General features: G+C 41.5%; 3 protein-coding genes across 4 annotated transcripts; all 3 read right to left on the reverse strand.

The window, feature by feature from the left end:
* Positions 1–578: 578 nt before the first annotated feature.
* Positions 579–2,497, reverse strand: LOC117807619 (tripartite motif-containing protein 35-like). Its single transcript, XM_034676955.1, has one exon. The coding sequence runs from the start codon at positions 2,495–2,497 to the stop codon at positions 1,088–1,090; it is 1,410 nt and encodes a 469-aa protein (XP_034532846.1). The 3' UTR covers positions 579–1,087.
* A 2,951-nt stretch (positions 2,498–5,448) lies between these two features.
* On the reverse strand, positions 5,449–22,907 carry c23h4orf54 (chromosome 23 C4orf54 homolog). 2 transcript variants are annotated; one of them, XR_004629911.1, is made up of 3 exons: positions 18,289–22,907; positions 7,895–8,024; positions 5,449–5,803 (listed from the first exon to the last, which is right to left on the reverse strand). XR_004629911.1 is itself a non-coding variant. In XM_034676215.1 (2 exons), the coding sequence occupies exon 1, from the start codon at positions 22,890–22,892 to the stop codon at positions 18,309–18,311; it is 4,584 nt and encodes a 1,527-aa protein (XP_034532106.1). In that variant the 5' UTR covers positions 22,893–22,907; the 3' UTR covers positions 16,114–16,151; positions 18,289–18,308. The 2 variants fall into 2 exon arrangements, 1 of the variants encoding a protein (XP_034532106.1); XM_034676215.1 differs by lacking the exons at positions 5,449–5,803; positions 7,895–8,024 and adding an exon at positions 16,114–16,151.
* Positions 10,069–11,838, reverse strand: LOC117807140 (tripartite motif-containing protein 35-like). The gene has a single exon (XM_034676216.1). The coding sequence runs from the start codon at positions 11,836–11,838 to the stop codon at positions 10,447–10,449; it is 1,392 nt and encodes a 463-aa protein (XP_034532107.1). The 3' UTR covers positions 10,069–10,446.
* Positions 22,908–26,971: the final 4,064 nt, after the last annotated feature.

A 26,971-nucleotide genomic window follows, 5' to 3' on the forward strand; every position in this document is an offset into this window, starting at 1 on the left:
ATAATTCCTCTTTTTTGCCTACATTCATTGCAGTGAAACTCACACTGATTTTAAATAAGATAACAAGGACTTGTGGACTCTTCCCATCCATCTCTTACTTTTATCAACAGGAAAAAAATAACTCTATTTGCCTTTCTGTTGTAGTGTGTCATTTCCTGGTTGAACAGTATGTTTGTGTGTAAAGAGAGTGAGAGAGGACAAAGAGAGAGCCAGAGGAGCAAGAAACAGGTGAGTGCTTCCTTCCTATAGTTCACATTTAAATTAATTTAAAAGATGGCTTTTTTCAAATTATACAATATGTTCGTTTTTAGGTAAAAAGATAATGTTTGCGTATGACTGAATTGCTTACCTGTGCGCTGGATGTTCATGTTTGTGTATTGAAATATAAAAAATATAAAAGTATTGAATAAAGCAACAAAAGCCAACAGATCTACACTGGAGCAGTGTGTGCTTGTGATTCCTTGTCATGTGTTTAAAATAATCAACAAAAAAGAGAGGTCTGCAAAAAGATATTCATATTTATTACACTTTCACGAACACATTTATCATTAACTCCTCATGAAACAGGCCTCACAGAATTCATGACAGACGTTTTAGCCCAGACTGGACATCTGCAAAAACACATCAAAGTTATATTTCTCTCTGCCATCTCTAAACCAACATTTTATATTATTTACAACAACAATGAAACCCAAATAAACACAGTTGGATCCTATTTCATCATTTCAGTTTGATGCGACTTCTTCAAAACTGTAATGACTGTATGCAAACTTAAGATGAATGACGCCTAATTTTACAAGTGAGTTCTATTTACAAGCTCCGCTTTGCTGGAGCTGAATTCAAAAACACTCAAATAAACCTAACGACTTCACTCTCACACACCTTTGTCTAATTTAAATGTATGGTAAAGGTTGAATGTAGACAATAACTATTTTCATTACCTGCAAATGTAACCGAGCTCCAAAATGCTGCTACAGTCATGCATAGAAACACACATTAAGATATAAACATAGAGATATTGTGAGCATAGCAGCAGAAGATAAAGGAGCTTTTATAGGATGGTTTCCAGGGACTCTAACGTTTATATCTACATCTCAAACTGTACCATGACTTTCTTTGGTAATATGCTCAGTTGCTTTGTATTTATCGTGTTAATGTAGGGAAACACACGCTCAGTGAAGGCCTGGTAGAATGTGTAAAGGTGTGTGTTTGTACCCAGATCAAAAAAAGACAGTGTCCCTTTTTCCCAGTTCAGTGTCACCCTGATCCTCTGCAGCTGCTCCTGCATGAAGAGAAACTCATCTGCATCTGGTGGAGAGGACACTTTGTATACACCATCACAATACTGCAACTCCCAGTATCCAGTCAGGTTACCTTTGTTCTTTGATGCAGACTCTCTTATCACACCCACAGCCCAGCTTTTATCACTCCTCACTTCCACATCCCAGCTGTGAGTCCCCGAGTTGAAGCCCTTGGATCCGAGCACCATCGGGTGCCTCTCAAATCTCTCTGGGTTCTGTGGAAGCGGACTCTGTTGCTCTACAAACAACACATGTTTCAGGTCATCAAACACAAAGAGGTTTGATCCGGCAGTGTTTGGATCCAGAATCACAGGAGAGTACGAAACCACCTCCTTCATCTTGTTCCAGATGTTGTAGGTCAGGTTGCCCAGGTGTTTGGCCACATCTATGAGAGCTCCTGGGCCTAGCTGGGAATCCTCCACCGGGGGGCGCTGCTTGACTTTTTCAAGTGCTGCCTGGTAATTCTTCAGGAATGTGATCCTTTCAGACTGCAGCACCTGCTCTGTGCTTTTAATGGTGTCTGAAAGAGACTCGATCTGTCTGCTCAGAGTCAGAATCTTTATCCTCATCATTCCAATCTTCTGCTCCTCCTCCCTCCTCAGAGCAGAGACCCTGGCCTCTTCTTCTTTAGTGAGAAAATACTGAAGTCTCTTAAACTTCTCCCGAATCTGACTCTCTGTGGTTTGAGTCTGGGCCTTGATATGCTGCGCTGTTTGATCCCAGTTAAATTGGACTTTTATGCAGTGCTTTATTTGGTCCTGTGTGGACTTAAGTTGTTGCCTTAGCTCCTTCTTGTAGTCCTCTGCAGCCTCATCAATGGGACTGAATCTGTGGTTGGTGTGTGCTCTGGAATCCCGACAGACAACACACACTGGCTGCTGATGGTCCAGACAGAAGAGCTTCAGTTTCTCTGAGTGCAGGCTGCAGAGATCCTCAGACCCTGCAGGGGCCTTCTCCTCCATTGAAAGGTTCAATGTGACAGAATCACACAGGTTTTTTAATGCCCAGTTACGGGGCGGGTCTTTGTGAGATATTTTTTTACACAGAGGACACAGGTTCATCACTGTGCGCGACCACCGTCGCTTCAGACAGTCTTTGCAGAAGTTGTGGCTGCATGTCAACACAACAGGGTCCTTGAAGATGTCCTTACAGATGGAACAGTAATAATCTCCTGCTTTAGAAAAACGTCTCGACATCTCAAAGTCCTCCTATAAGCCGTCGCTCTTCTACAACTGTCTCCTCTACGCAACAAGTGGAAGTGGAAGCAATCCAGTATTTCCAGGAACCCCTCTACTCGGTATTTCTTCTGTGTCAGTGGAAGTTGTAGGTGTTGTGTTCAGTAGTTTGTCTCTGTGCATGTGTCTGTTCTCAGCGAGAAACACCATGAATGAACTGTGTTTCTTGGTTAATTTCTTTTTATAGTCAGAGAGTGGGACGTTGTCCAGATCACCTCTGGGAAATGTTTAGATATGAACTGTGCCAAAAATGTTGGTGAGTTTCATCCAAAACATTCCTCTGACGTTGCTCATCAGGTACTCAACAGATACGCTGCTTTATGTAAGCAGTATGTTTAATAATCAGCAGAAAATATGTTTATTTTTTTCATTATCAGTGTTTGATTAATGCAGCACTGCATTAAAAACAGACATGACTCTGTAGTGGAAGTCAGCGCATGGGCTCAAAATCCCTTCAAAAACCATTGCTTCTGAACACAGTTCATCACTGCATCCACAAATGCAGGTTCAAACTGAACCATGCAAAGAGGAAACCAGATATAAACATGATCCAGAAACAGCGGTGACCTCTCTAGACCTGAGCCCGTTTCAGATGGACTGAGGGGATGTGGGAAACTGTCCTGTGGTCTGATGAACCAAAATCTGAGAGTCCATGGCATGGGTAGCTTACACATCTGTGAAGGCTCCATTAATGCTGAACTATATATACAGGTTTAGGAGTAACACATACTGCAACCCAGACAATGACTTCTTCACGTATTACAACAGCATGGCTCTGTAGTAGAAAAGTCCAGGTGCTGAACTAGCCTGCCTGCAGTCCTGACTTGGCACCCATTGAAAACATTTGTAGCATCATGACACTCAAAATACATCAAAGGAGACCCTGAACTGTGGAGCAGCTGAAAACCAGGCAAGAATGGGACAACATTTTAGACTCCAGAAACTGGTCTCCTGGGAGATTCATTCAGCAGGGAATAAATCAAAAACAAAGAAACGTGTTGGTATGAGGATGTTGTGACATCTGGTTTCAGGAGATGACATTTGATCCTGTAGATCAAGTTTGTATCAACAAGACAATGTCAGTCATTGCCTTTCACAGGTGTCTACGAGAGAATGAGGGCTGGGACTATAAAAAAATTGAGAGGAGAAAATATGTTAGATATTTGTTTAGCATTTTTAAGCTGATTGGCATTGTTATATTTCCTGATTAGCACTTTCTGCAAAAACCTAAGTGCTGGAGAAATGGTAATCCTTCGTGTCTTTAAGTCCTTCTTTTAAACTATGTTTAAAAATCTATCTGGCGACATGTTCATGTTTTACCCCTTTACCCTAGTTTAATGCCAATGAACTGTTGTGCTTTTGAATGTGTGAAAGACAGACTTGCAAATCAAGTAACTTCTCTTTGTGTGTCAGTCTGGCATCAAGGTATGAACCTGTCTCATACTCACCTGCAGTTTCAACCATTTTTCATTATCGTAAACAGACCGTTTTCAGAACAAAAACAGAGCCTCAATCATTGATGGAAGTGGCACAAAAATCAGGGGTGCAGTGGTTAGCGCTGTCCTCTCATAGTACGAAGGTTTATGGTTCAAATCTATCATTAACTCTTTGTGTGAAGTTCTCTCCGTGGGTTCCCTCCTGGTACTGTGTCTTCCACCCACAGTCCAAAACCCTCAAGCTGCCCTTATGTGTGAATGTAAGTGCGTCTGGTTACTCTTAAGGTAGCAGGAAAAATATTGAAAAGCAAAAGAGTTTCCGATTTTTTTACTGTTTCCTTTTGAAAGTTATGCGTTAACTACAATCAGTGAGTGAAAAATAAAATACTAGAAGTCATGTCTGCAAAAAACAGTTTCATATTTATTACATTTTCACCAACATTGACCAACGTTCCATGAAACATGCCTCGCAGTATTCATGAAAGAAAATTGAGCTGGACTGTACATTTGCAAAATAAATCAAAGTTTAAAAAATTAAAAATTAAACAAGCTTTCATCGTTTCATTTCCTGTTATCCTACAAAACTCACATTTTCCTACTTTACTATTTCACTTCTTTAAAAGTCCCTTCAGTCGAAAAGTCTAAAACGTCCTCCCTGAATCTCTTCAGTCTACTTTCTTTAACCTTCATCACAGTAACCTCTCTCTGTTTGAAAGCAGCAGGCTGCTCTGGACTCAAACCCTGTTTGAGTGTCCTTTAGCAAGACTTAAAGACATCCCAGAACAAGCCAGCGATACATCAGTACACCAGGTCTTATCCTGAGACCTGAGAATGAAATATTTACACTTTTACGATCTAACTCCAAAAACTAAAAAATGCTGTACGCTTCCTTTATTGCGCAGAACTGAAAACTACTGCAAGAAAAAACAAAGTGCTGCAAAGACCACAAACAAGACAAGAGGATTAACTGTTGTGGTCATAGACCGTGGCTGTTTTCGAAACCACCTACTATACTAGTAGTACATACTGATTTGGTCAAAATCCAGTATGTACAGTAGTATGTGAACAAGTACAAAATCTGCAGTATGCCAAAACTACCTAGATGTCTTACTGATTCTGGAAAATTTCCCAGTATGCATCGGACCAATCTCGCGTACTGTTTCCCACAATGCACAGCACTTGTTCCAGATTTTCATTTTTGACAGGGGCGCTCAGATTTTATGTGCTGTGAGAATTATTAAATTCCATATAAACCACTTCTTAACTTTTTAAATCATAAGTAATGCTAAAGAAGCAGTTTCACGATCAGATTGGACATTTTTTACTTCCACTTTCCGAAACCAGAAATCCAGCGACGCATGACCCAGCATCCTGCAGAACAGATCCAACAGAACAGTCATACTACATACTATCTTCAGACGCAGTATGCAGTATACAGTATGCAGTACCTACTGCATACTACATTCGTAGGTAGTATGTAGCAGGCAGTTTCGAAAACAGCCTCAGTGAACAGCCAGCTATTTTAGATCTCCCCCTGGTTGCTGGCTGCAGGACAGCTCATAAAGCTTCCTGTAAACACCAACACACCCTTTATAATCAATGTGAATATATATTACCTCCTACTTTGAGACATTTGATAAAAAAACACTAATACACTTTCACAAGAGTGGCTCTCTTCTATTGAAACTTTGACACAGCAGTTATCATGAAAAAAAGAATAAAAGACTAAGTTTCCGAACATGAAAGAAAAAGTTAAATCAACTTAAAATCAGAGGAGGAACATTTTCAGCAGAATTTTGAAGAAGGATGGACTGTCCAGCAGATCCATAATCTGTGAAGTAATTTAAGTACAAAACAGTGAGGGTCAAAATACTGACTCACAAAGAGAATGCATGAAAAAAAACATGAAACAATTCAGTCATGCTGGGGGTCCGTCTTTGCTTTGCCTGCTAACACACCCTGTAGCTGCAGAGTGCACAGAGATATGTCACATGCTTGTTATTTTTGAACAATGCATCTTGTGAAGGCGGTTAAAATGACATGCCAACAAAAGTGAATCAACACCATGGAAGGTAAACAGGGATGCTTTTTTCTGGGCGGATACAGTGTTCCTGTAGAAAGTCAGTAGTCTGCTTTTGGTAACACAGATAACTTCTCTTTACGTATGAAAGTTACATAGATCCTTTACGTGAACAAACTAATAAGAAGTAATAATAATAAGTACTTATATAACTTCATGACATCAGGACCACTTTAAACCCAAACTAAAATCATAATCTCAGTTTGACCAGGTAGTTTGGGGGTTTAAAATCACCATAGTAGCATTTTTTCTCACATCTAACGTAATCTACGTACGTAATTATACTAAATTTAGGTATTGCTCTATTCTTCAATGTCAGAACTTCCAAAGTTAAACTAAGTGCTTTTCCATAATTTGCAGTAGAGTTTTATTGTATTTATTTAGAATAGGGGACAGTGCTCATTTATGAATGTGGGCGTGTAAATGTACCAGATTGTAGACATATGCTTATTCCTATGGTAGTCCCCCGCAGGTTTATAGTAGCAAGTGGCAACCCCCAGCCGTGAAAAAGGAAGTACTAAAAACTGCAGTTCCTCAAATGTCCACTAGAGGCTGGCTCTGGAATCACCAGAAACCACATACACACCCGTTCAAAAAAAGCCGATCTTCACAGCAGAAATAAACATGTTTACAGTCTGGTTCAAAAAATGAGTTTAGAATGAATAGTTCATTTCTCTATCAGCACACACTGTACAGGGGGTGGAATTATATATAACTCGTTATTTTTGGAGACATTAAAGTTACTAGTTTTGCCTAAATAAGGGTACAGCTGACTTCACTGACAGACGAGCACACTGTAACTGTTATTGAAAACTCTCAAAGCCCACCTCAACATAACTTGCTAGATCGACCAAAGTTATGTTCAGTCAGCATTTCCAATATGGCACCCGTGGACGATAGGTTTCAAAACCCTGCTTCAGACACAAATGGGTGAAGTCACGTAGACTACGTTGGTGTTTTATACAGTCTGTGGGTAGAGCACATGGCTGATGAAAATATTTAAGTCAAGCTCAACATGAGCAGATATTTTTCCAACCTAACAAAGTTGAAAATGTGCTAAAGCACGACAAATGTAGATAAAATGGGGCTTACGTGGCATATGAAATTCTTATACTGTATGTATAAAACTATATTACTTATCTTAACTAAACCACAATCAAATTTCCAAACTAAACTTGGCTGCTCCTTTTTGTAAGTGACGTTATGTTTTTATTAGACTTTGTTAGGAGTATTTATTTGAACCCAAGCATAATTGATTTCTAAATATAATGTTTTTTGTCAACTATGTTTCGTAATATACCTCGCATAACAAAAAGTAACATATCACTGTATATGTTTAAAACCTTCATTTTTTAAGCCACACCCAAATCTTTTTACAAACGTAACCAACTAGTTTTGAGGCCTAAAGATAAAAAACCCCACAACCTTTATAAATGTTAAAAAGCCTGTCCTCTCTCCTGATGCTCCTCCCTTTTTGTTGTTTTTGTTGTGGAGGCATGAAATTTAACACATTGCTTCACACCTCCATGAACTGAAGAAGAGCTCATTTATGTTTTGTAGTTGTATTGCTCCTTTAAACCTTCGTCATGAGAATAAAATTCTATTGTTATTAATTCAGTCAAAGCAAAGACGGACTTTCAAACTTTTGGAACATAATGAACACTGTACAAAAGAAAAACATGTTAACTGCTAACATTGTTTTACTACATGTGATAGTTATAAATAATATGTGTTGCAAAAACAAAAAAAAACTAAAATCTGATTATTCTTGAAGTATCTTTGAATTACACCCTTTAACAAAGCAACACAAACTGTATACACTTCTTGTACACGTTACTGTACCTGAAGCACGATGTGAATGAGGCCTTTAACTCAGCAGCCTTGATCCATCATCTCCAGAGCGAAAAATAAATATATAAAACATATGAGATCGAAGAGATCCAGAAGTCCAGCATCCTCTCAGAGCTCAGCCCTGTCAGGAACCAAGAGAAAGAAGAGATAGTTTAACATTAAAAGCTCAAACACCAAAATACTGTATTTAACAAAATGTGAATTCAGAAGTAACAATTATCACTTGAGGACAGAAAGATGAAAGTGAAACAGTTCTATCACTGTTCAAAGAATCATAAGAGTTTAATAAATGTGTCTGCTACTTTTGGATCATGGCTTTTTTTTTAACAACTTTAAGTCAGAGGTTTATAAATGACAAATTTAAAGAGCAAAAAGTCCAGAATTATTCAATCTGTGGATTTACTTTGGAGTCAAGAATAAGTGACAACTTGTGGTTTTGAGAAATTAAATGGAAGTGATGAAAACTGCAGTTCCTCAAGTGTCCACTAGAGGCTTGCTGCAAAAGCCCCCGACCCCACATACACACCCATTCAGAAAAGACAGTCTTTACAGCAGAAATAAACATGTTTACAGCCTGATTCATAAAACAATCTATAAAACAACTCAAAAAGATTTAACTCTAAATCAGAAGTAAATGGAAGGTCCAAAGATAGAAAGAGAGCTTCATTTAATTTAAGTCCTTCCAAGGCCAGACAGCAAATCATAGTTTATGATTTTAGGGTGGACACGTCAGGCTCAGCCCCTGCTGACAAACTGTTTTTTGTATTCAACTGATTTTTTTTTTATAATTCAATATTTTGTATTAAAGTTCTTACTTTTTCTACACAATCATAAAAACAGACATTTTATGTCTTTGGTTTAGTAAAAAGTTAGGAGAGTTTTAACAACCAGTTGAATTCAGACTGCTGGAGGATGGAAAAACTACAAAGTAAAATCCTTTTTTTCTGTATCTGCAGGTGTGTTCATGCATTACTTTTTTCCACACAACATTCAACCCCAAATAAAAACACAACAGGGATCTTACTCAATAATTTATTGTAACATTGTCAGCACAAGATTTACACTACACAGGAATGCCTGTGGGTATATGTAAAGTACCTCAAGGCTGATTTCTCAACATGTGGTTATCTTCTATTTACAAACAAACAAAAGATTACCAACCTTCAAATGCTCTCTCACATTTCCTGTTCACATACCTTTGTCACGAGTTTGCCTCCATATCGGTGGGTTAAACGTTCACATTGACTCAAAGGCAGTGTTGATATGATACAACAGAATGATGTTTATTATAACCTCATATAATCACACATTCAAACAACCATTGACATATTGTGAGTACAGTACTCCATAATATAATTGGTATTAATGTTATAGAAATAGATCCATGAAAACAACAGTTTCTTTTTCTTTTTTCAAAAAGGCAAACGTGATAAACCAAAGACTAAAAATAAACACACATTTGTCTAAAACTCCTCCTTATGCTCAGCTTCCTGTTTACTGGAACCTCCACCAATTTTCTAGAAATAGCAACAGGTGTGCAAACATGTCCCTCCCACTGCTGATACTCTACCCACTGATGACACTGATGAAAAATCTCAGGCCATAATGTGCCGGCAGGTAAACATCAGCTGATGGGCACAAATGTTTTCAGGGATTCAGATCAACAGGTACAACTTGAAGCACTTAAAATATATGACTTGGGTTAGCATAAGATTAACATAAGATTATTCAATCTTCACCACATTATAGACAGTGTCATACAATATTAACCTTTATAACAGCTAAATGATAACTTAAGATTTAAGGGAAAAAGGAATTTTAGAAAAGCCTTTGCTACTCATTAAATTAGAAAGTTCCTCTACATATTTTAAAACTTAGATCGGGATATATGGAGCAACAGAAGAGCTTTAAGGCCACTGAAAAAACTATTTGGAGGACTGGCGAGCAAAATAAATGCTTAAAAGGTGTAAAATAAATTACTTTAATGGTAGAATTCTAACCTCAAACTTGGAATTCTGACTTTGATCTCAGAATTCTAACTTTGATCTCAGAATTAAGACTTTTTTCACGGAATTCTAACTTTTAATCTCAGAATTATTTCAGAATTATGAGGAAAAAAAGTCAATATTATGACTTAAATCTCAGAATAAAAATCAAATATCACATCACAAAAATTTCACTGCCCTTTTCTTTCCAGTGGCCCTAATTTTTCCGTATGGTGCTCATCCCTAACCAACCAACTACCTTAAGACTTGTTAACAGGAACAATGAATCATGGTTTCTGTGTACTGTAGGACTTTTTGCATAATCACTGTCCTCATAATCACTGAGGCCTCTGGAAATCTTGCTTGAAACAGCACAAGTGTGTATAAGAAATCAAATATGACAGACTTTTGAATGATTAGGTAAAATAACCTTGGGGTGATAAACCTTCATAAACACAAACTGGAGATGCTGTTGCAGAAAAGGAGCATGTTTGTACGACCACATTCACATGCTGAGAGGGTTTTTCCCAATTAGGTGTCCAGAGGCTCTACTAATATCTATATGTGTAACTTTACATTAACTATCTCTGGTAATATGCTCACTGGATTTGTACTAACCGTGTTAAAAAAGGGAAGCACACGCCCACTGACGGGGAGAACGAAGGTGTAAATGTGTTGGGTTGTATCCAGATCAAAGAAAGCCAGACAGAGTTGGAAATCTTGATGGTTCAACTCTACTCTGATCCTTTGCAGCTGCTTCTGTACGGGGATCACTTCATCTGTAAATGGTGGGTAGGATGCTTTGTACACACCATCGCAGAACTGTAGCCCAAAGTATCCTGTGGGAATGTCTCCTTTCCTCAGCACAGACTCTCTTATCAAACCCACAGTCCAGTCTACAGCACCTTCAACTTCAACATCCCACATGTGAGCCCCCAAGTCGAGGCCCTTGGACCCAAGGACCGTCGAGTAGAGCTCAAATCTCTCTGGGTTCTGCGGGAGCCAGCTCGCTTTCTCTTTGTATCTCAGACTTTTTAGATCCTTGGACACAAGAATGGTAGATCCTGCAGTGTTTGGATCCAGAACCACAGGAGAGTACGTAAACAACTGTGACATATTGTTCCAGATGTTGCAGGTCAGGTTGCCCAGGTGTTTGGCCACATCTATGAGAACTCCTGGGCCTAGCTGGGGATCCTCAGGGGGGCGCTGCTTGACTTTTTCAACTGCTGCCTTGTAGTTCTGCAGGAAAGGGACACTTCCAGACTTCAGCACCTGCTCTGTGCTTTTAATGGTGTCTGAAAGAGAGTCTATCTGTCTGCTCAGAGTCAGAATATTCATCCTTATCGTTACAATCTTCTGCTCCTCCTCCTTCCTCAGAGCAGAGACCCTGTCCTTCTCTTCCACCTCTAAAAACTGATGAAGTTTCTTAAACTCCTCCCGAATCTGACTCTCTGTGGTTTGAGTCTGGGCCCTGATATGCTCTTCTGTTTGATCCCAGTTCATTTTGACAATAGCGAAGTGCTCCACTTTGACCTGTAAGGTCATCAGTTGTTGCCTTAGCTCCTTCTTGTAGTCCTCTGCAGCCTCTTCAATGGGACTGAATTTGTGGTTGGTGTGTGCTCTTGAATCTCGACAGACAACACACAGTGGCTGCTGATGGTCCTGACAGAAGAGCTTCAGTTTCTCTGAGTGCAGGCTGCAGAGATCCTCAGACCTCGCTGCGGCCTTCTCCTCCAGAGAGAGTTCCAGTAAGAAGGATTCACACAGGTTTTTTAAGGCTAAGTTACTGGGCGGGTTAGCTGTTGGAGATTTCACTTTACACAGAGGACACAGTAAAATTTGTTTACCTGCCCACCATCGCTTCACACAGTCTTTACAGAAGCTGTGGCTGCATGACAGCACAACAGGACTTTGGAAGATGTTGTGACAGACTGAGCAGAAAAAATCCATGTTCGCATCAGGAGTAGCCATCATTTGTAAGTCCTTGTTTGGTTTCTCAGCTCCTTTGTAGCAACAGGTCGAAGTGGCTGGACTCAGGTATTCCCTACACTCCTGATGTCTTCTAGTCAGTGGAAGTTGTAATTTGGCATCCCGTGAACATGTCTGTCCTCAGTGAGAAACACCAAGAATGAACTCTGTTTCCTGGTTCATATTTTTGTAGTCAGGCGGTGGGAGGTATTCCACATCAATTCTTGTAAGTGCTTTGTCACGAATACCAACCAGGTACAGGTGAGTTTACGCCAAAACAATCCTCTGTTATTGTTTCACAGGTACTGTACACTGCTTTATGTAACCAGTATGTTTTATAATCAGTGGCACTTTTTCTTTCATGATCAGTAATTCATAAACAGAAATCCAGGGCTGACATGTGTTTAAATTTTAATTATAGTGTGGGTTATGTATAAAAGACTCCTTTGCATTATGGAGGCTTGTTTGAAAAGCAATCCATTGTTCCTTCTCAAATGTAATCTCATCTTTTTTCATCATCCTCTGCTTTTTGACGCCAAAAAACAAAAAAAATGGCGGCTCAAAGTCTGTGCTGTGCTATAACTTTTCATGGTTTCATAAAAAATGCAAATGACTGCATCATTGAAATTTGAAAATAGACAGAATAGTTTCAATGTTTTCATCACAGCTTGTATTTTTGTTAGCACCTCTCTCTCTTTCTCTCTCTCTCTCTCTCTCACACACACACACACACACACACACACTCACACATACACTCACACATACACACACACACACACACACACACACACACACACACACACACACACACACACACACACACACACACACACACACACACACACACACACACAGAATCTGAGACCCTCCTGCGATGTAATGGTGGGATAAAAAGCAACTTTTCCAGCATATCTGAAAACGTTCATGGAGGTCTGTCAGCATTGTATCCAGTAAAGTGCATTTTCTGTGCAGCTGTTTAGCTTTCTCTAGTGCCATCTGTTTTTATTGTCATTCAAGCTAGCAGCACGCTAGTTAAGCTCGGCCTACCACTGATAGTTGTGAGGTGCAGACTGACCTCCCACCACCAACCTCACAGCTCACTTTTGGTTGATAAAAAACGTGTTAAAAGTGCATCTTAAATACTGAATTTTACGGTACGTTGTAATCTCTCCGTATTTTGCCTGTTTTTTGTTTTTTTAATTGAAAATTCACCAAGAAATGTTAAAACTTTATTACACATTTCAAGACGCACATCACGAGGTGCCATCTGGCTTCTGAAGGGAGATTTATCAAGACGGAACTAAAGCAGAAAACAAAGAAACGTGTTGGTATGAGGATGTTGTTACATCTTGTTACAGGATATGAACTTGTAGATCAAGTTTAGTATCAACAACACTGCCAGCAAATCTAATGTCAGTCAAGGAGTCACGTGATTAGGAGACATGGCACGGTAATTTCAGTCACTGTATTTGAAGCTTTGACAGGTCTCCAAGGTGAATTATGCTCAGGATGAAAAAAAACTTTACAAAGCTGTTTTTTTTTAAGATTATTAGCGTTCTATCATTAGCCAATATTTGAACCTCAGTACCAGACACATACAACTGTTTTCCTTCATGTCTTTATTTGTTTTTTTCAAAACGTGCTCTGTGCCTAAAAATCAACCCAGTTACACACTCAGAGTTTACCTTTGGGAACTAATCACTTAGTGTTGATGTTAATGAACATTGAAGGATTTGATTTATTTCTTTGGAAGAAAAACTTGAACACCAAGTTATGTCCCTGTGCGTGTCTGTGTGGCATCTCAGGTATGACACAACCAGCTAGGTGTTGTCTCTTACCAATCCATAGCTTCAACTTTTTTTCATAGATGCAAACTGTTTGTACTCTTTTAAACCTTTAGAGGTACAGTTTCTCTTCTACTAAAAAATCAAATGACTTAAGAAAGAGAAATTGCGGTTACATCAGGGGTTCTGGACCTGACTTTGCACATTTATTTGACTCTCAGTTGACAAAGCCTACATAAATATGAAAGATCTGGAGATGGGAACCTGTGTTTTAGTTTGGGAAGTTTTCTGGTCTCTGTAGTCTGAGTGGTGTTGACCAATCAGGTGTCAGCAGGAAAACAGTCTGTGTCTCTAATACTCTTTCATAGACCTCCATTCAACAAACAAACATTGTAAATGCAGTTTTCTTCTCCTCTGGACGACAGACCTGACAAAGCTTGGCTTTTGACAAATCTGCATCACGGTGTTGTTATTTCAGCATGCTTAAGACCCGTTAATTACAAGAACATCACAAGAACACCGCTTCCTGTTTCAGGTTCATACCGCTGAAAGAAGCCAGAGTGAAGCCTCTGTGGAACTTACTGTTTACAGTGAAACTGAGACCTACCACAAACGAGTAAACTGGAGCTGCTTTGGAGGATGTAATGAACCAAGAATCAACTGTTCTTTGGTTGCAGACATACTGTATCTGGAGGGCTGAATTTTGTCTTTTTTAAAATCTGAACACACAGTCACTTCTCAAGTTGCTAAGTGGACCAAAAACAATGCAGCAGATGGCGAGGAAAGCTACTAATCGCTGGCTAAAGAGGTATTTATCACCACCAATCATTAGCCAATGGGTTCGAAAGTTGTGTTCTAAAAAAATTTGGGAGAATAATTTCCACTCCAAAGTCAATTTCTCCAACGTCTCTCCATCAGAATATCTGTTTACTTTATAAACACAACTGAGCCCTTCAGTATGCGCGTCTGAATCTCAGATGAGAAGGGGAACTCCAAATGATCGCCCACATCACAGCTGCAGCGTTGTGCTGCCATGTTGCAGGCTGTGTTTATGTAATTGCTGATGGGAGGCCATGTGAACCTGGCCTCTCACTCTCTCTGTCTTTAAATGACTGCTCCTATAAAAAGCCAGCTGACCCTGCTACGACTCTGACCTGCCAGGCTGCCTCTTGATGTCCAGCAGCAGCTGAAGCCGCCCGTGTATACAATAACAAATACCTGCCATTGGTTGACCTTTTACTACAGCACAAGTGCTATGTCCAACACGCAGCACACGCTCACATTCACACACCTAGCTAATGAAGAGATGTTAGCATAATCCTCTACATCTCTGCTGTCGGATCAGACCGCTCGAACTAACTTGCTGACATGCTCAGCTGCAAACTCTACAATCCCGTCGTGTCTCTTCCTTTGTCATGCATGATGAATGGCATCAAATGATTAAAGAATTGAATACAAAACAATGTTGCTTTAAATACAAATAGCCTAACACCATTTTACTACACAAACACTTTTGTGATGGTATGGATTTGCTGTAGAGTAACTCCGGCTCACTATGTTCTGCTGCATTAGCTCAATCACAGCTACAACACCCATCTCTGAGGTGACATGAACCCACAGTCAGCTAGATGTATGTGTTCAAGCGTTTTCTTTATCTTATTAATGTCACAAAGGTGACGATGAGAGACTTCATGTGCTTCTGTAAAATCTGAACAAGTGGCGTGTTGGAGCGAAAAGAGAATGTTTATTTTACACCTGCCGAGAAAGGCCACTTTACACCGCTTCCAAACTGACTTCTTCTATTTCGTGCACAAAATAAAAACAATCACCTTGACAGGACTTCAGGGGCTCTGTAGTTTTCCTACCCAAAGCTTAGCTTTTTACAGTGCTATTGCTAGTGTTGTGAATCACTGGGTAACACACATTGGGAAACAATACCTGATTCATGGCAAATTAATGTCATTAGTACCATCAAGTGAGGTTTCGTGAAGTAGCAATTCATACGTCAAATCGGAGGGGAGATCTTTTTAGAGAGCTTTATGGTGTTTAAATTTAAATTCATTCATCTCGCACCAACAACCGGATGGTTGTTTCGCAAAAGTCAGGACAGTGATATGTTTTCATTTTTATATTCTGCTTGAATTTTGCGTTAAATGGTCTGTAGACTGTCAGACTGATCACCTGACACTTCCACATTATTTAAATTTGCCACCTTAGCCCAAGAATGCGCAATGTCAATCATTTTTTAGAATCGTCCCTGTGTACACTGCTTTAATTAGTTCATTTATCTTCATTTTTTGGCTTTGATGCCTTTAAATTAGAGACAGAGCAGCGTACAGAAGAAGAAACTGAAAAGAGAGAGTGTGGAATGACATGGAACTAGAGCTGCAGGTTGCAACCTAACCCCAACAACCCGCTTCAGACTACAGCGTCTGTACCTGTGGGGTGATTTAACTGCTGAGCCACACCAGCGCCCATTCATACTGCTTCTCTAAGGTTGGGTAAAAGCTTCTATGGAGACAAAATGAAAAAAATATTTATTGTTAAAGGAATTAATTTTTTTTTTTTTAAATTGACAAAAATGAAATTAATATATGATAAAATATTTCAAAATTGACCCTTTTAAAGTCAACCCACAGCAATATTTTGTATGAACAGGGGCATTCTTGTAATAAAAAAATATCTGTAAATAAATAAATAAATAAAGTAATACTGCTGTGTAAAAAAATCTGGGGTTCTATTTTAACATGTGGGGTCAAAATGACTCGAAAGTCTTCAGCCAGTAGCCACTAAACGAACTGTAATGTCTGTAGTGAAACCCTTTGGGGCAACTACATCCAAACAACATCTACCAGAGGTGCTTGTTTTTGTCACGAATTGTTAGGTTGGGTGAGTGTATGCCCAGCCAGGCATAGTAACGTAACATTGATCTAAAGAAAATAGTCACATTATTGGGTTTGTTACATTAATGCACAGAACATTTAATCCTGAGTCGATCAGATTTTACTGATGCAGAAATTTAATAACCGATGCATCAGGATTTCGGTTCAAAACTGCATCCACACACAGCTGCTCTGGTGTATATATATGAATTGCTTAATCTTCACATCACTAATATTTATGCATTTCAAAAATTTTGTTATTTGACTTTTTTGTTTCGTGTATTCCTCATTTGATACATTTTGTCCACTTTGGCTCTCTGTACAGATTGGACTTTGTTATAATACTGTCTCTAAAGCTTTGTACGTTTAAAAATGATGAACATTTTAGTACTAAGTGATAAATTCTACAACAATAATTTGAAATAATTAGAAGCAGAGTGAAATAACGTTAAAATACACCTAGCTTACAGGAATACTGAATTATTTTGCTTCCACGCTCAGGTCCAAATAGTCACACGATGGTAAAATAATGATTGAATATGGGAGCAGACTATTGTGCAGTATTTGTCATTTTTTCCATAATGAATGCTTTGTTTCATGTGTTACATTTAATTTTGTACCCTTTTTGGATATAAAACACAAACTTTGATCAACGAAACCGACAGTACTAAACATTTAAATTCAAATCTTCCATATGAGCAACAAATCTGAAACATGAGAAAAAGCAAAATGGTGGAGAGATCATAACAGCATTAAATGAATCAGCACCATCAGGACGTAGGACCCGTAGTAAATTAATGTCATGTGATTTTCTTGTCACACCAAAGTCAAACATTTTTACCCACGGTGCGACCAGATAACCATATCCAGATTACTGGAGCAACCTAGTGAGTCTGAAAAGCACTCAGGCTTCTCAAGTTTCCTTCATGTGTGACATTACAGCAGAAATAGACCATGGAAGTGTCTCATTATGCCAATAAGACCGAATATAACCCCCAAAACTATCAGCCCTGTGTGCTTTCATAAAACCAGTTTTACTTTCATCTTAAACGAGTCTCAGGCTGATAATTTACCTTTTCAGAATTTGATTTATTTGTCTTTGGTTATTCTTACCAAAGACAAAGTTTAATGCAGGACTCTTTTGTTTTTACCAAGATTTATCAAATAGTTTTGGTAATTTTGATGATGTTAAGGATCCTAGCATACGGTGGCCCTGAGGGTCTACCGCACAAAAGAAAAAAAATTATTGAACTTCAAAAACCTATTACAGTATATAACGTCAAAACGATTCACAAACAACAAAGTATTATATCTTAAAATATAAAAAAAATATTTCATGAAACTCTAAAACATATCCAAACCATAAAAACATTAATAGAAACACAAAAATACTTAATAACACGCAAGAAAATGTAATAAAATGCAATTTTAAAATCCTTTTTGTGAGAGTTTTTATCGTTTTTGCTATTTTTTCCATTTCATAAAATGTATAGTCTTTTTGTGAAATGTTTTTATATGTTTTGTTTATTTAAATTTTTTGTTTTGTTTTGCCTCTGCATTGGATTAGTATTATTTTTTGCAATTTATGCAATGTTTCTGCGTTTGGTTAAATGTTTGTATGTTTTGTAAAATGTTTCATGTTGTCTTCCAGTGTGATAGCGGAGTTGACCTTCATGGCACTGTACACTGAACTTATATGAACCTAGACCGCACCACCACCCAAACCCCCTCATATCTGATGAACAGAAACACTCAGATCTACTCACCTGTCCAGGTAGGCTGCCACTCATCTGTGCTCCACCACAAAGCTCATGGTGGTCCCATCAAACGAGGGCGGGGCGATGATCCGGGGCCCTTGCTGGGAGGTGATGCTGATGACCGGCTGCTTGGCGCTGGAGAAGCCCTGCATTGGCCTGCTGGTGGCGGCAGGGGGGGCACCAACATGCTGTTGAATCCCAGACGCCATGTGGGGAGACTTTCCTGTCGCCATGTAGAAAGGACTCTCCATGTACAGACCCTCTGTCTGCTGAGACGATGCTTTGTCCACGCTGTCAGCCTCTGAGTGCATCGACATTTGGGACTGCACCAGCGTCCTCGCTGGGATCACTGATGGCGTTGGCATGAAGCCCGGGTAGATCATGTAGGTGTGTCCAAACGCTCCTGGACTGAGCGCCAAAGGTGACATTGGCATGGGAACTGGGGTCATAGGAGGCTGCGGCATTGGCACGTCCACATACTGGCCTGTTTCAGGGTCAAAGAGACGCTTTGTGGTTGGCTGCACAGGAGTGTCCACCAGGTAGTAGTTCCCAGTAGTGGGATCCAGGAGCATCTTTCTCTGGGTGGCCTGGAACGGGTCCAGAGTGGGAGCTGGTGTGATTGCAGGTGAAAAGCAGTACAACTGTGGCTGATTCGCAGTCATACCCAGAGGCATGGAGTGGTAGATGGTTGCTGGAGGGATCTCAGGTGATCGTGTCTCCATGACAATGCTGGTGCGTTTCGGGGACTGGTTGCGGTCTCCATGGCTCTTGGTGCTGGAACCAGACTGTCCTGAAGGTGCCGCTGGATGTGTCATTGGGGTGAATGTGTACACTGAGGTTTTATCAGCAGAAGAGACCGGTTTGTTGGGGCCAGCAGGAGACTTGAGCGGGATAGTAAAGTAGTTCTCGTTGTCGGTACCCAAGAAGTCTTGGAAGGACTTTTCTGTCCTCCTAAATTCAGCTTCCTCGTGTCCACCCTGCTTCGTCTGCTTGCTCTTTAAGGACACAGGCAGTTTGGGGGACTTTGGGGTGAAGCTTTTGGTGTTAAAGGGTGATTGTGTGGTGGTGTTTGGCTGGGGCGTCTTTGTTGTTGAAGGCTTAAGGTTGGAGCTGGGACTAAACATGTTCTTGTTCCCTGTGGCGTTGGCGGTGGCTTTCATGGACTTGGCAAATAGCTTGTCATCACGGCTGCCGTGAGTCTGAAAAGCTCTGTCGTCTCGCCTCAGCAGGTTGGGGGACGCCGCTACTGCTGGTGGAGTCCTGTCAGCGTTGGGGTAGGAGTCTCTTCTGGCCGGCCTCTCCATGATGGACCCTCTGGCTTCTTCGTCCTCCGGTACTCCGAGCCCCTCGCTGGTGATCATTGAGAGAACATGGCTGTCCATCAGAGGCCGGGGCTCGTTCTTCCTCTTCCATTCATTCCTTTCAAACACGTAGAGCTGCTCCATGGTTTTCACAGCAGCCTGGAGTTTCTCCAAAGCCCCCAGATTTGACATCTTTGATTCAGGTTTCTTCTCTGTGATATCTGATGGTTTCTCCTGCCTCTTTGAAGCTGCTTTGCTCTCGACTTTCAACCCAGTGCCCCCCTCTGAAGAGGTGTTTGGTGCTCTCCCTGCTGCCCTTTGCAGATGAGCACTTACAGCGCCCTCTGGAGACGACCTGTCCAAGTCCAGCGGCTCTTGTTGTGATACCTCTTGTTTCCCGTTACTGTTTGTGTTCACAGACTGACATTTTATCACTATAGGGGAAACAGAGTTGAGATTTCGATAGGGCATTTGCTTCTTCTGCTCTGATTGGTTGTCAGCAGCGGATTTGTTTTCGTTGTTATCCAGAGAAACAAAGTGGTAGGAGCTTTTAACGAGTTTACGCACGTCTCTCACTTGGTGAATGGGCGTCTGCAGCTTCCCTTTATTATCTCTAATGTCTCTCACCATGAAATGCGGCACTTTATCCGAGCACTCACCCTTCAGAGCTGCAGTCAGAGCCTGGCATTTGAAGTCATCTGTTCTGAGGCTGGCTGGGTTACAGCCTATATTAGGAGCGCGCAGCTTGGAGACGCTGAACGGCTCAGTTTTATTGTCTCTGACGCTCCTTAAGTTAATTTTGATTTCTGGAGATTTCGATGTGACCACACTCCTGGAGTCTGCGATGTAAAGTGTGTTGTCCGAGCACAGTTTTCCTTCTCTGTCCTCACATGGAGAATAACTCCTGCCCTGCAGCTGCTGCCCCTCTTCTCCGTCACTTGACAGCAGTTGGATACTTGGCACAAACAAATGTGACATTTTAATCAGTTTGTTGCCGCCCGACGAGTACGTATCCTCCTCGCCTTCTTTGTTGCGAGCTGAAGGCTGCCTGTCCCCTAGAGTTTTATCGTTTTTATGATCCTTTTGAAACTCTACCTCCCCTTCCTTCCAACATCTGAATGCGCTATTTTGGCTGCGAAGCAGCGTGCTTTTGGACGCTTCCAATGCGCCTCTTTTAGTATCGATTCCAGCTTCATTTGTCGTCTCCAAATTAGTTTCTGGTGCGGGAGCAGCCAGGTCCTGTCTCCGGGAGTCGCTCTTAGTATCACATGAGCCGCTGTCAATGAAGTCCCCCAAGTCATCCACGCACATTATGGCGTAGTCAGAGCTGCACTCTGAAAACTTGGAGCTCTGTCTGTGCAGCTCCCTGCTCCCCTTCCCCCTGTAGCTGTCGCTGTCTGGGTGCACAAAGCTCGGGGAAGGCGTCTGATGCGGCTCACATATCTCCCCTCGTTCCATCTTGCGCTCCTGCTCGAACTGCATCTTTTTAGAAATCACATTTTTGAGCAAGCTGGAGGCGAATATGGCCTTCTTGTGTGTGTCTTCCATGGTGTTAGAGGGAGGCTTGCTGGCCCCTCTCCTCTGGCTGCTTGGCAAACTGTTGGTAACTTCATCTGTGGAACGTGATCCTTCAGTATTTTGTGCAAAGTTAGTGCGCCTTTCTCCCTCAGACATTCCAGATTTGACATTACAGCGGAAATTCAGAGTCTCTGTTAGTCTGATCACCCCACTGTGGCCCTGACTGAATTTCCCCATCAGCTCGATTTTCTTTGATGACGACGCACTGTGGGGATTCCCATTCAGGGTGAAGATCTTGTTGGTGGCCGGTTTGATGCTTGCAAGTGCCATACCTTTATACCCTCTGCTGTCTACATTGTTGGCTATTTCAAAAGATGCCGTTGGGTTTTGTTGTGAAACTACACTGGGGTCCAGTCCCCGTGACATGTTGCCATATTTCAGGTCGACAAACGTGGACCATCTGTTGATCCCCAAGCCATGCTCTGATGCAGAGGACTCGCTGGAGGTGCTGAAATTAATGGCATCAAAGTAAGGGTACGCCAGGCTCTTGAAGGCTTTGGCTGTCAGATTGCGCACCTCCTTGTCAGCGTCGTCCAGCTCGCTGACAGCGCTGGACGCACCGCTGGAGTGCTCGTTGACCTCTTTTCCCCTCAATTTGCGGCCAAAGTGTAAGCGTCCGGGCGCGGCTATGAAACACTTCGCCCTATCACACAGCGTCTCAGCCTTCCCATCAACTCCCCTAAACACATAGCGACTCACGTCCCCGGCGCGCCTGGCATGATAAAGAATATTTTTCTGTTCTTGGATGTTGCTGGGGTCATTTATAGCTCGAGAAGTGGTTCTGATTGACAGGTGGATCTGCCCAGCACTGTTGCCACTGCCCTGCTGCTGCTCCTGCGGGGGCTTTGACACACTCTCATCAGAGCTGGTAAACTTGGCCAAGTCGCACGGATCACTTTCAAGCAGAGTGCTGACTGTTGCTGCGTCCTGAGTGCTCGGCTGGCGACCGTCCCCCCTCTGCCCCGCCGCCGCTCCATCACCATCAAATGAGGCATAATCGACAAAAGAGTACACCTGCTGGTTGTCATCCTCGATGTCCCAGCTGGTGGAGGAGCCCACCCCGAGGTCGTAGTCCCCCTCGTGGTCAGAGAGCTCCGTGAGCTGGATCTCGTGAGTGGTAATGTAGTGGGACTCGTCCTCCGTTACGCACGGGCCACTGTCATCTGAAAGCACCAAACTAACATCATCATCCTCCTCTAAGTCATCAGACTCACTCCTCCCGCTCAGATAATTATCACTGCAGTGTAACTCCTCTTCTTTCTGTGGGTATGTCTCCTTTTCTCTTTGGGATTCCTCTGGTTGCGTAATGGCGCGCTCGCTTTTGTTTCCGGAGTTGAAGCAATCCTCTGACTTTGCTTTAACGACCGAAGGATCTGTTGAAGATATGTGATGATAGAGATCCCCCACAACATCTTCAGTATACTTCTCATCTTTGAAAGAATCCTTCTTCTCACTTTCAATCTCAGTTTTTATGGCACACTTTGGCTCCGTTGCGCGCGAAGCTTCGGGGCCGTCACTGTTAACAAAGACAGACATTTGGTTTTTATCATCAGCTCCACAGTCTTTCTCCAGTTTTAAGCCACATTTCTTCACGTCCACTAAGTCCAAATCCACGTATTTGCTCTCGTCCTGCTTCTCCGGCGCATCTTCTCCTCCGCGCGCCAGTTTGTGGAGCAGATCTTTGACCTCGCGGAGATCTGCTGCTGTCTCCACGCAGCTTTGCTCGTTCTTCATGGCTCGGCCCGCGGGTTTAAGTGGACACGCAGTGTGTGACAGGAGAGAGACGGCAGAGATGGAGCCCCCCCGGGATTCCTCAGAGCCACAGGCAGAGATGGTGCCTCGCGCCCGGTTTGACAGACACACTGATGAGACGGAAGCGCTCCAAACATTCCAGCTCTCCGCGACATGCAGCCCAAAGCCGCGAGTCTAAAAAGGACCACAGACATTACCTACTACTGTCTAGGCCACATGGTTCTCAAGCTGCGGCTCGCGGACCAATGGGGACAGTTGAGAGGAAGTCTTTCATTAAGTATAAACCCAATGTAAAAACCAGATTCTTGTATTATTCTGGAATAAATCATAGATCATAAGCTGCAAAAAGTATGTAGGCGTTAAGTCCTGTTTTATGTCTGACTACTAACAGACATTTATTTTATGCCCCATAATGACATTATACACTTCAGTCACTTCATATTTTAACTGAATTCAAAATGAGCTTCTTGTAACTTTTTGTTTAGTAAGAGGGAAGGTATTTTCCATCAGCCTTTTTTGGGGCTTCTAACCTCCCCTGCACAATGTTTAACATTCCATTGCATATATTGTTGTTATGATGTGCAAATAAAAAATAAATAAAAAATGATCCACTTTTTATTTGACTTATTGAATATTTTAGGAGGGTGAGGCAGTTTTATGTCTTTATATGTATTTTATTATCACAAGATAAACTGGACAAGTTAAAATAATAGAACTACTAAGACTAAAAAACAAGTTTAAATAGGCTATATGATGTCCACATGTAGTCGACTTAATGATTAAACATTGTCACCCTCGCTAGTTAGCACCAAAATTACTACTCAGTTAAACAAATATATGTTTTTGTTGTTGTAGGTCTGGAATTACAGTCATATGTTGTGTCTAACTGTAGCTGTAGCTCTGGCAATAATGCTCTAAAGCTCTACAACCTGGATGTAAAGGAGCACAGGTGACAGATGTCATCTGGTATCACGGCGTGGTTTGTCAGTATGTTGATCTAGTAAATGTAGATAAAGTTGTATGTAGGCTGTGTCTGGTTAAACTGACATATAACCACTCCACCAGAGCAACGAGGAACCAGCACAGGCATGAGGACGCTAACCTGCTAGGAGGACTGAAGGCTGCTGCTAGCTCTGCTTGTGGTACACACACTTTGCTAACCAATCTGACGTTTACCTGCAGACTCTGTGATCCTGTGTTTAGTTGTGCTGAATGTTGACTGTTTCTGAGTGTGTTTCCTATACTTAAACACTCAGTTCAAACAGTCAGTTGGGAAAAAAATGTCTACAGTCTGTGATAAATAATCATATTTATAAGGATACCTGTGTAAGGACAGTGCATACTCTCTTTTTGTTTGTTGAAAACCGTTAGAGCTTCCAGCTTGACATTTAGCTCTCTCCTTCTTGGGTTTTTGATCCAGAAGTGATAATCATTGACTGGTAAGTTATCATCTAATGCTGGAATTAGCTACTTTAGCCACGTGCCACAGTTATTGACATAACTAAAATAGTAGTTGGGTTGTTATTAATGATAGCTTGGAAACCAAACTGAACAATATATCGTCTCTGCAGATCTGTGTCTAACATGAGTCTGGTCCTGCTGGAGGTTTCTGCCTGTTAAAGGAAGTTTGTCTTTGCCACTGTAACTTGCTAAATGCTGCAAAGTGCTCTGCTCATGGTGGATTAAGATGAGATCAGACTGAGTCCTGTTTGTAAGATGGGACTGGATCTGATCATGTCTTGATGTTGTTTCTTTGTTAATAATAGAACATAGAGTATAATGTAGAACTGCTCTTTTTCAGATAACATCGGTTGGGATTTGGTGCTATATAAATAAAGATTGATTAAAATGTAGTTTATTTTTTTCATATTGGATTATTATGAAAAACAGGAGACCAGAGTCCACATCAGAGGCCTGTTTCTGCCTGATAAACAGACAACATGTCCACGCGGACAGACGGCTCGGTGGTTGTTTTTAGAAAAACAAAGTCAAAGTCAAATTTAGGCACCGTGGCAAAATGCAAAAAGTGCAGCTGCGTCAGACGGGGGGAATGCGTGCAAGGTTTTTGTGACACCTCAGATGAAGGATGTCTGGCAGATAAACACCCAAGTGACAACAACTCATCAACAACACACCCCCCTGAGGAGGGAGCCGCTGTGCATGCTGCAGACTGAGGGAGCTCACGGGGGGTTCGTCTGGGTCAGGGGAGCTCAGGGGAGCTCAGGGCCGACCAGGGGCCTCGAGAAGATGCCAGGGGGGCCCAAAACATAAGTAGGTCACATTTTCTTTGGCTTTTGTGTTCCTGCCTGATGGAAAACATGAACACTAGGGGTCAGATCCCTTAAATGAAAGGGCCCTAAGGAGTTGTTCCCCCTTATTCTTAGAGAGCTGAACAAACAGCCTTGTTGTTGGATGCTGTTTGGTTTCACTTTTAAAAGTTTGCTATTTTTGTTATTTTCCCACTTAAAGTTCTTCTTTTTGCCACCAAAAGACTTAAATGGTTATTCTAAGCATCTGTCAACATTACAGGAAGGAATCCATGTCCACAGCAGCAGGCCGTCACAGCAGAGATCCAGAGGAACCTACGAGACAAGGGAGCTCAGGGACTCCAGAAAGGTCTATGGTTAGTAACTTTAATGGGACAGGAAGAGTTAAAGGAAGTGACAGGCAGAGAGAGGAGAGAGATGGAAAGACAGGATCCCAGTATGTCAGTTCGCCCGGCAGTCTAATCCTATAGCAGCATATACAGTAGTTAGAGCTGGTCCAATCCTGATCCAGCTCTAACTATAAGCTTTACCAAAATGGGAAGTTTGAAGCCTACTTTTAAAAGTAGAGAGGGTGTCTGCCTCCTGGACCCTGACTGGTAGATGAATTCAAAGGAGAGGGGCCTGATAGCTGAGGGCTCGACCTCCCATACTACTTTTAAGAGAATTTAGGTATGATGAGCAGGCCTGCATGTTGGGAGTGTAGTGCTTTAGAGGGGTAATAGAGCACAATGAGGTCTTTCAGATACAAAGGTGTCTGATCATTAAGAGCTTTGTAGGTCAGAAGAAGGATTTTAAGTTCTACTCTAAATGTTATGGGGTGTCAGTGTAGAGAAGCTAACACTGGAGAGATGTGCTCTCTCTTCCTAGTTCTAGTCAGTACTGGAGCTGCAGCTGAAGAGTCTTTAGAGACTTTTTAGCGCAGCCTGATAAAAGGAAATCTAACCTGGAGATAAGGAATGTGTGGACTAGTTTTATGTCTGATCTATGTAATATTGCACCACTGAAAAAGGCTGTCCTTGAAATCATGTCAATAATCAATGAAGTGTATTTCTGTTCTCTCTCAGGAGTCCAGAGGGGAAGTGAAGAGGCAGAAAACAAAGTGAATTAAGGTGAATCTTCAGCACCATGGACAGCTCATGTTTTGTTTTAATATCACAGCAAGATAAAATCTACAATCTGCAGCCGGCTGAACCTGTTTCACTGTTTATGTGGGTCTGAAAAACAAGTTAGTGATCCTGCTCTTTACTTCAGACTCACTGTTACAGAAAAGGACTCATAACAGACAGTCTTCCTCAGATCTGCTAACACTCTGCTGACATGACTCCAGCAGTTTATGACTCTTTGACACTCCTTAGACACATCATGAAACCTTCCAGGAGAGCTAGAGTAATACAGGCCACAGATGGGCCCGAGCTTCAGTTTCAGTGGGACACTTTGGATGGAGGAAAATGCAGACTATGATTCCAACTAGTATTACATTATGTTAACTAAATCAGGTCAACAACACTGTATTAAATGAGTCGAATGAAGAATTTTTTTCCATCATCATCTTTAACTCTAAAACCCAGAGGAATGAAAAATCAAACCAATGCAGGACATCCAAAAAACTGCAGTCCCTCAAGTGTCCACTAGAGGCTGTCTCCTGCAGTGAGTCAGTTCCAATAGAGATCCATGTTAAAATGTTACAGCAGAAATAAAAATGTTTACAGCCTGGTACAAAAACAGTTTAGGTCTCTTTAGCTCATTTCTCTAACTGAACGGCTGAATTTATATAAAACTGACTTGTTTAGTTGA

This window comes from Notolabrus celidotus, chromosome 23, assembly GCF_009762535.1.
Source record: "Notolabrus celidotus isolate fNotCel1 chromosome 23, fNotCel1.pri, whole genome shotgun sequence".
Classification (NCBI taxonomy): domain Eukaryota; kingdom Metazoa; phylum Chordata; class Actinopteri; order Labriformes; family Labridae; genus Notolabrus; species Notolabrus celidotus.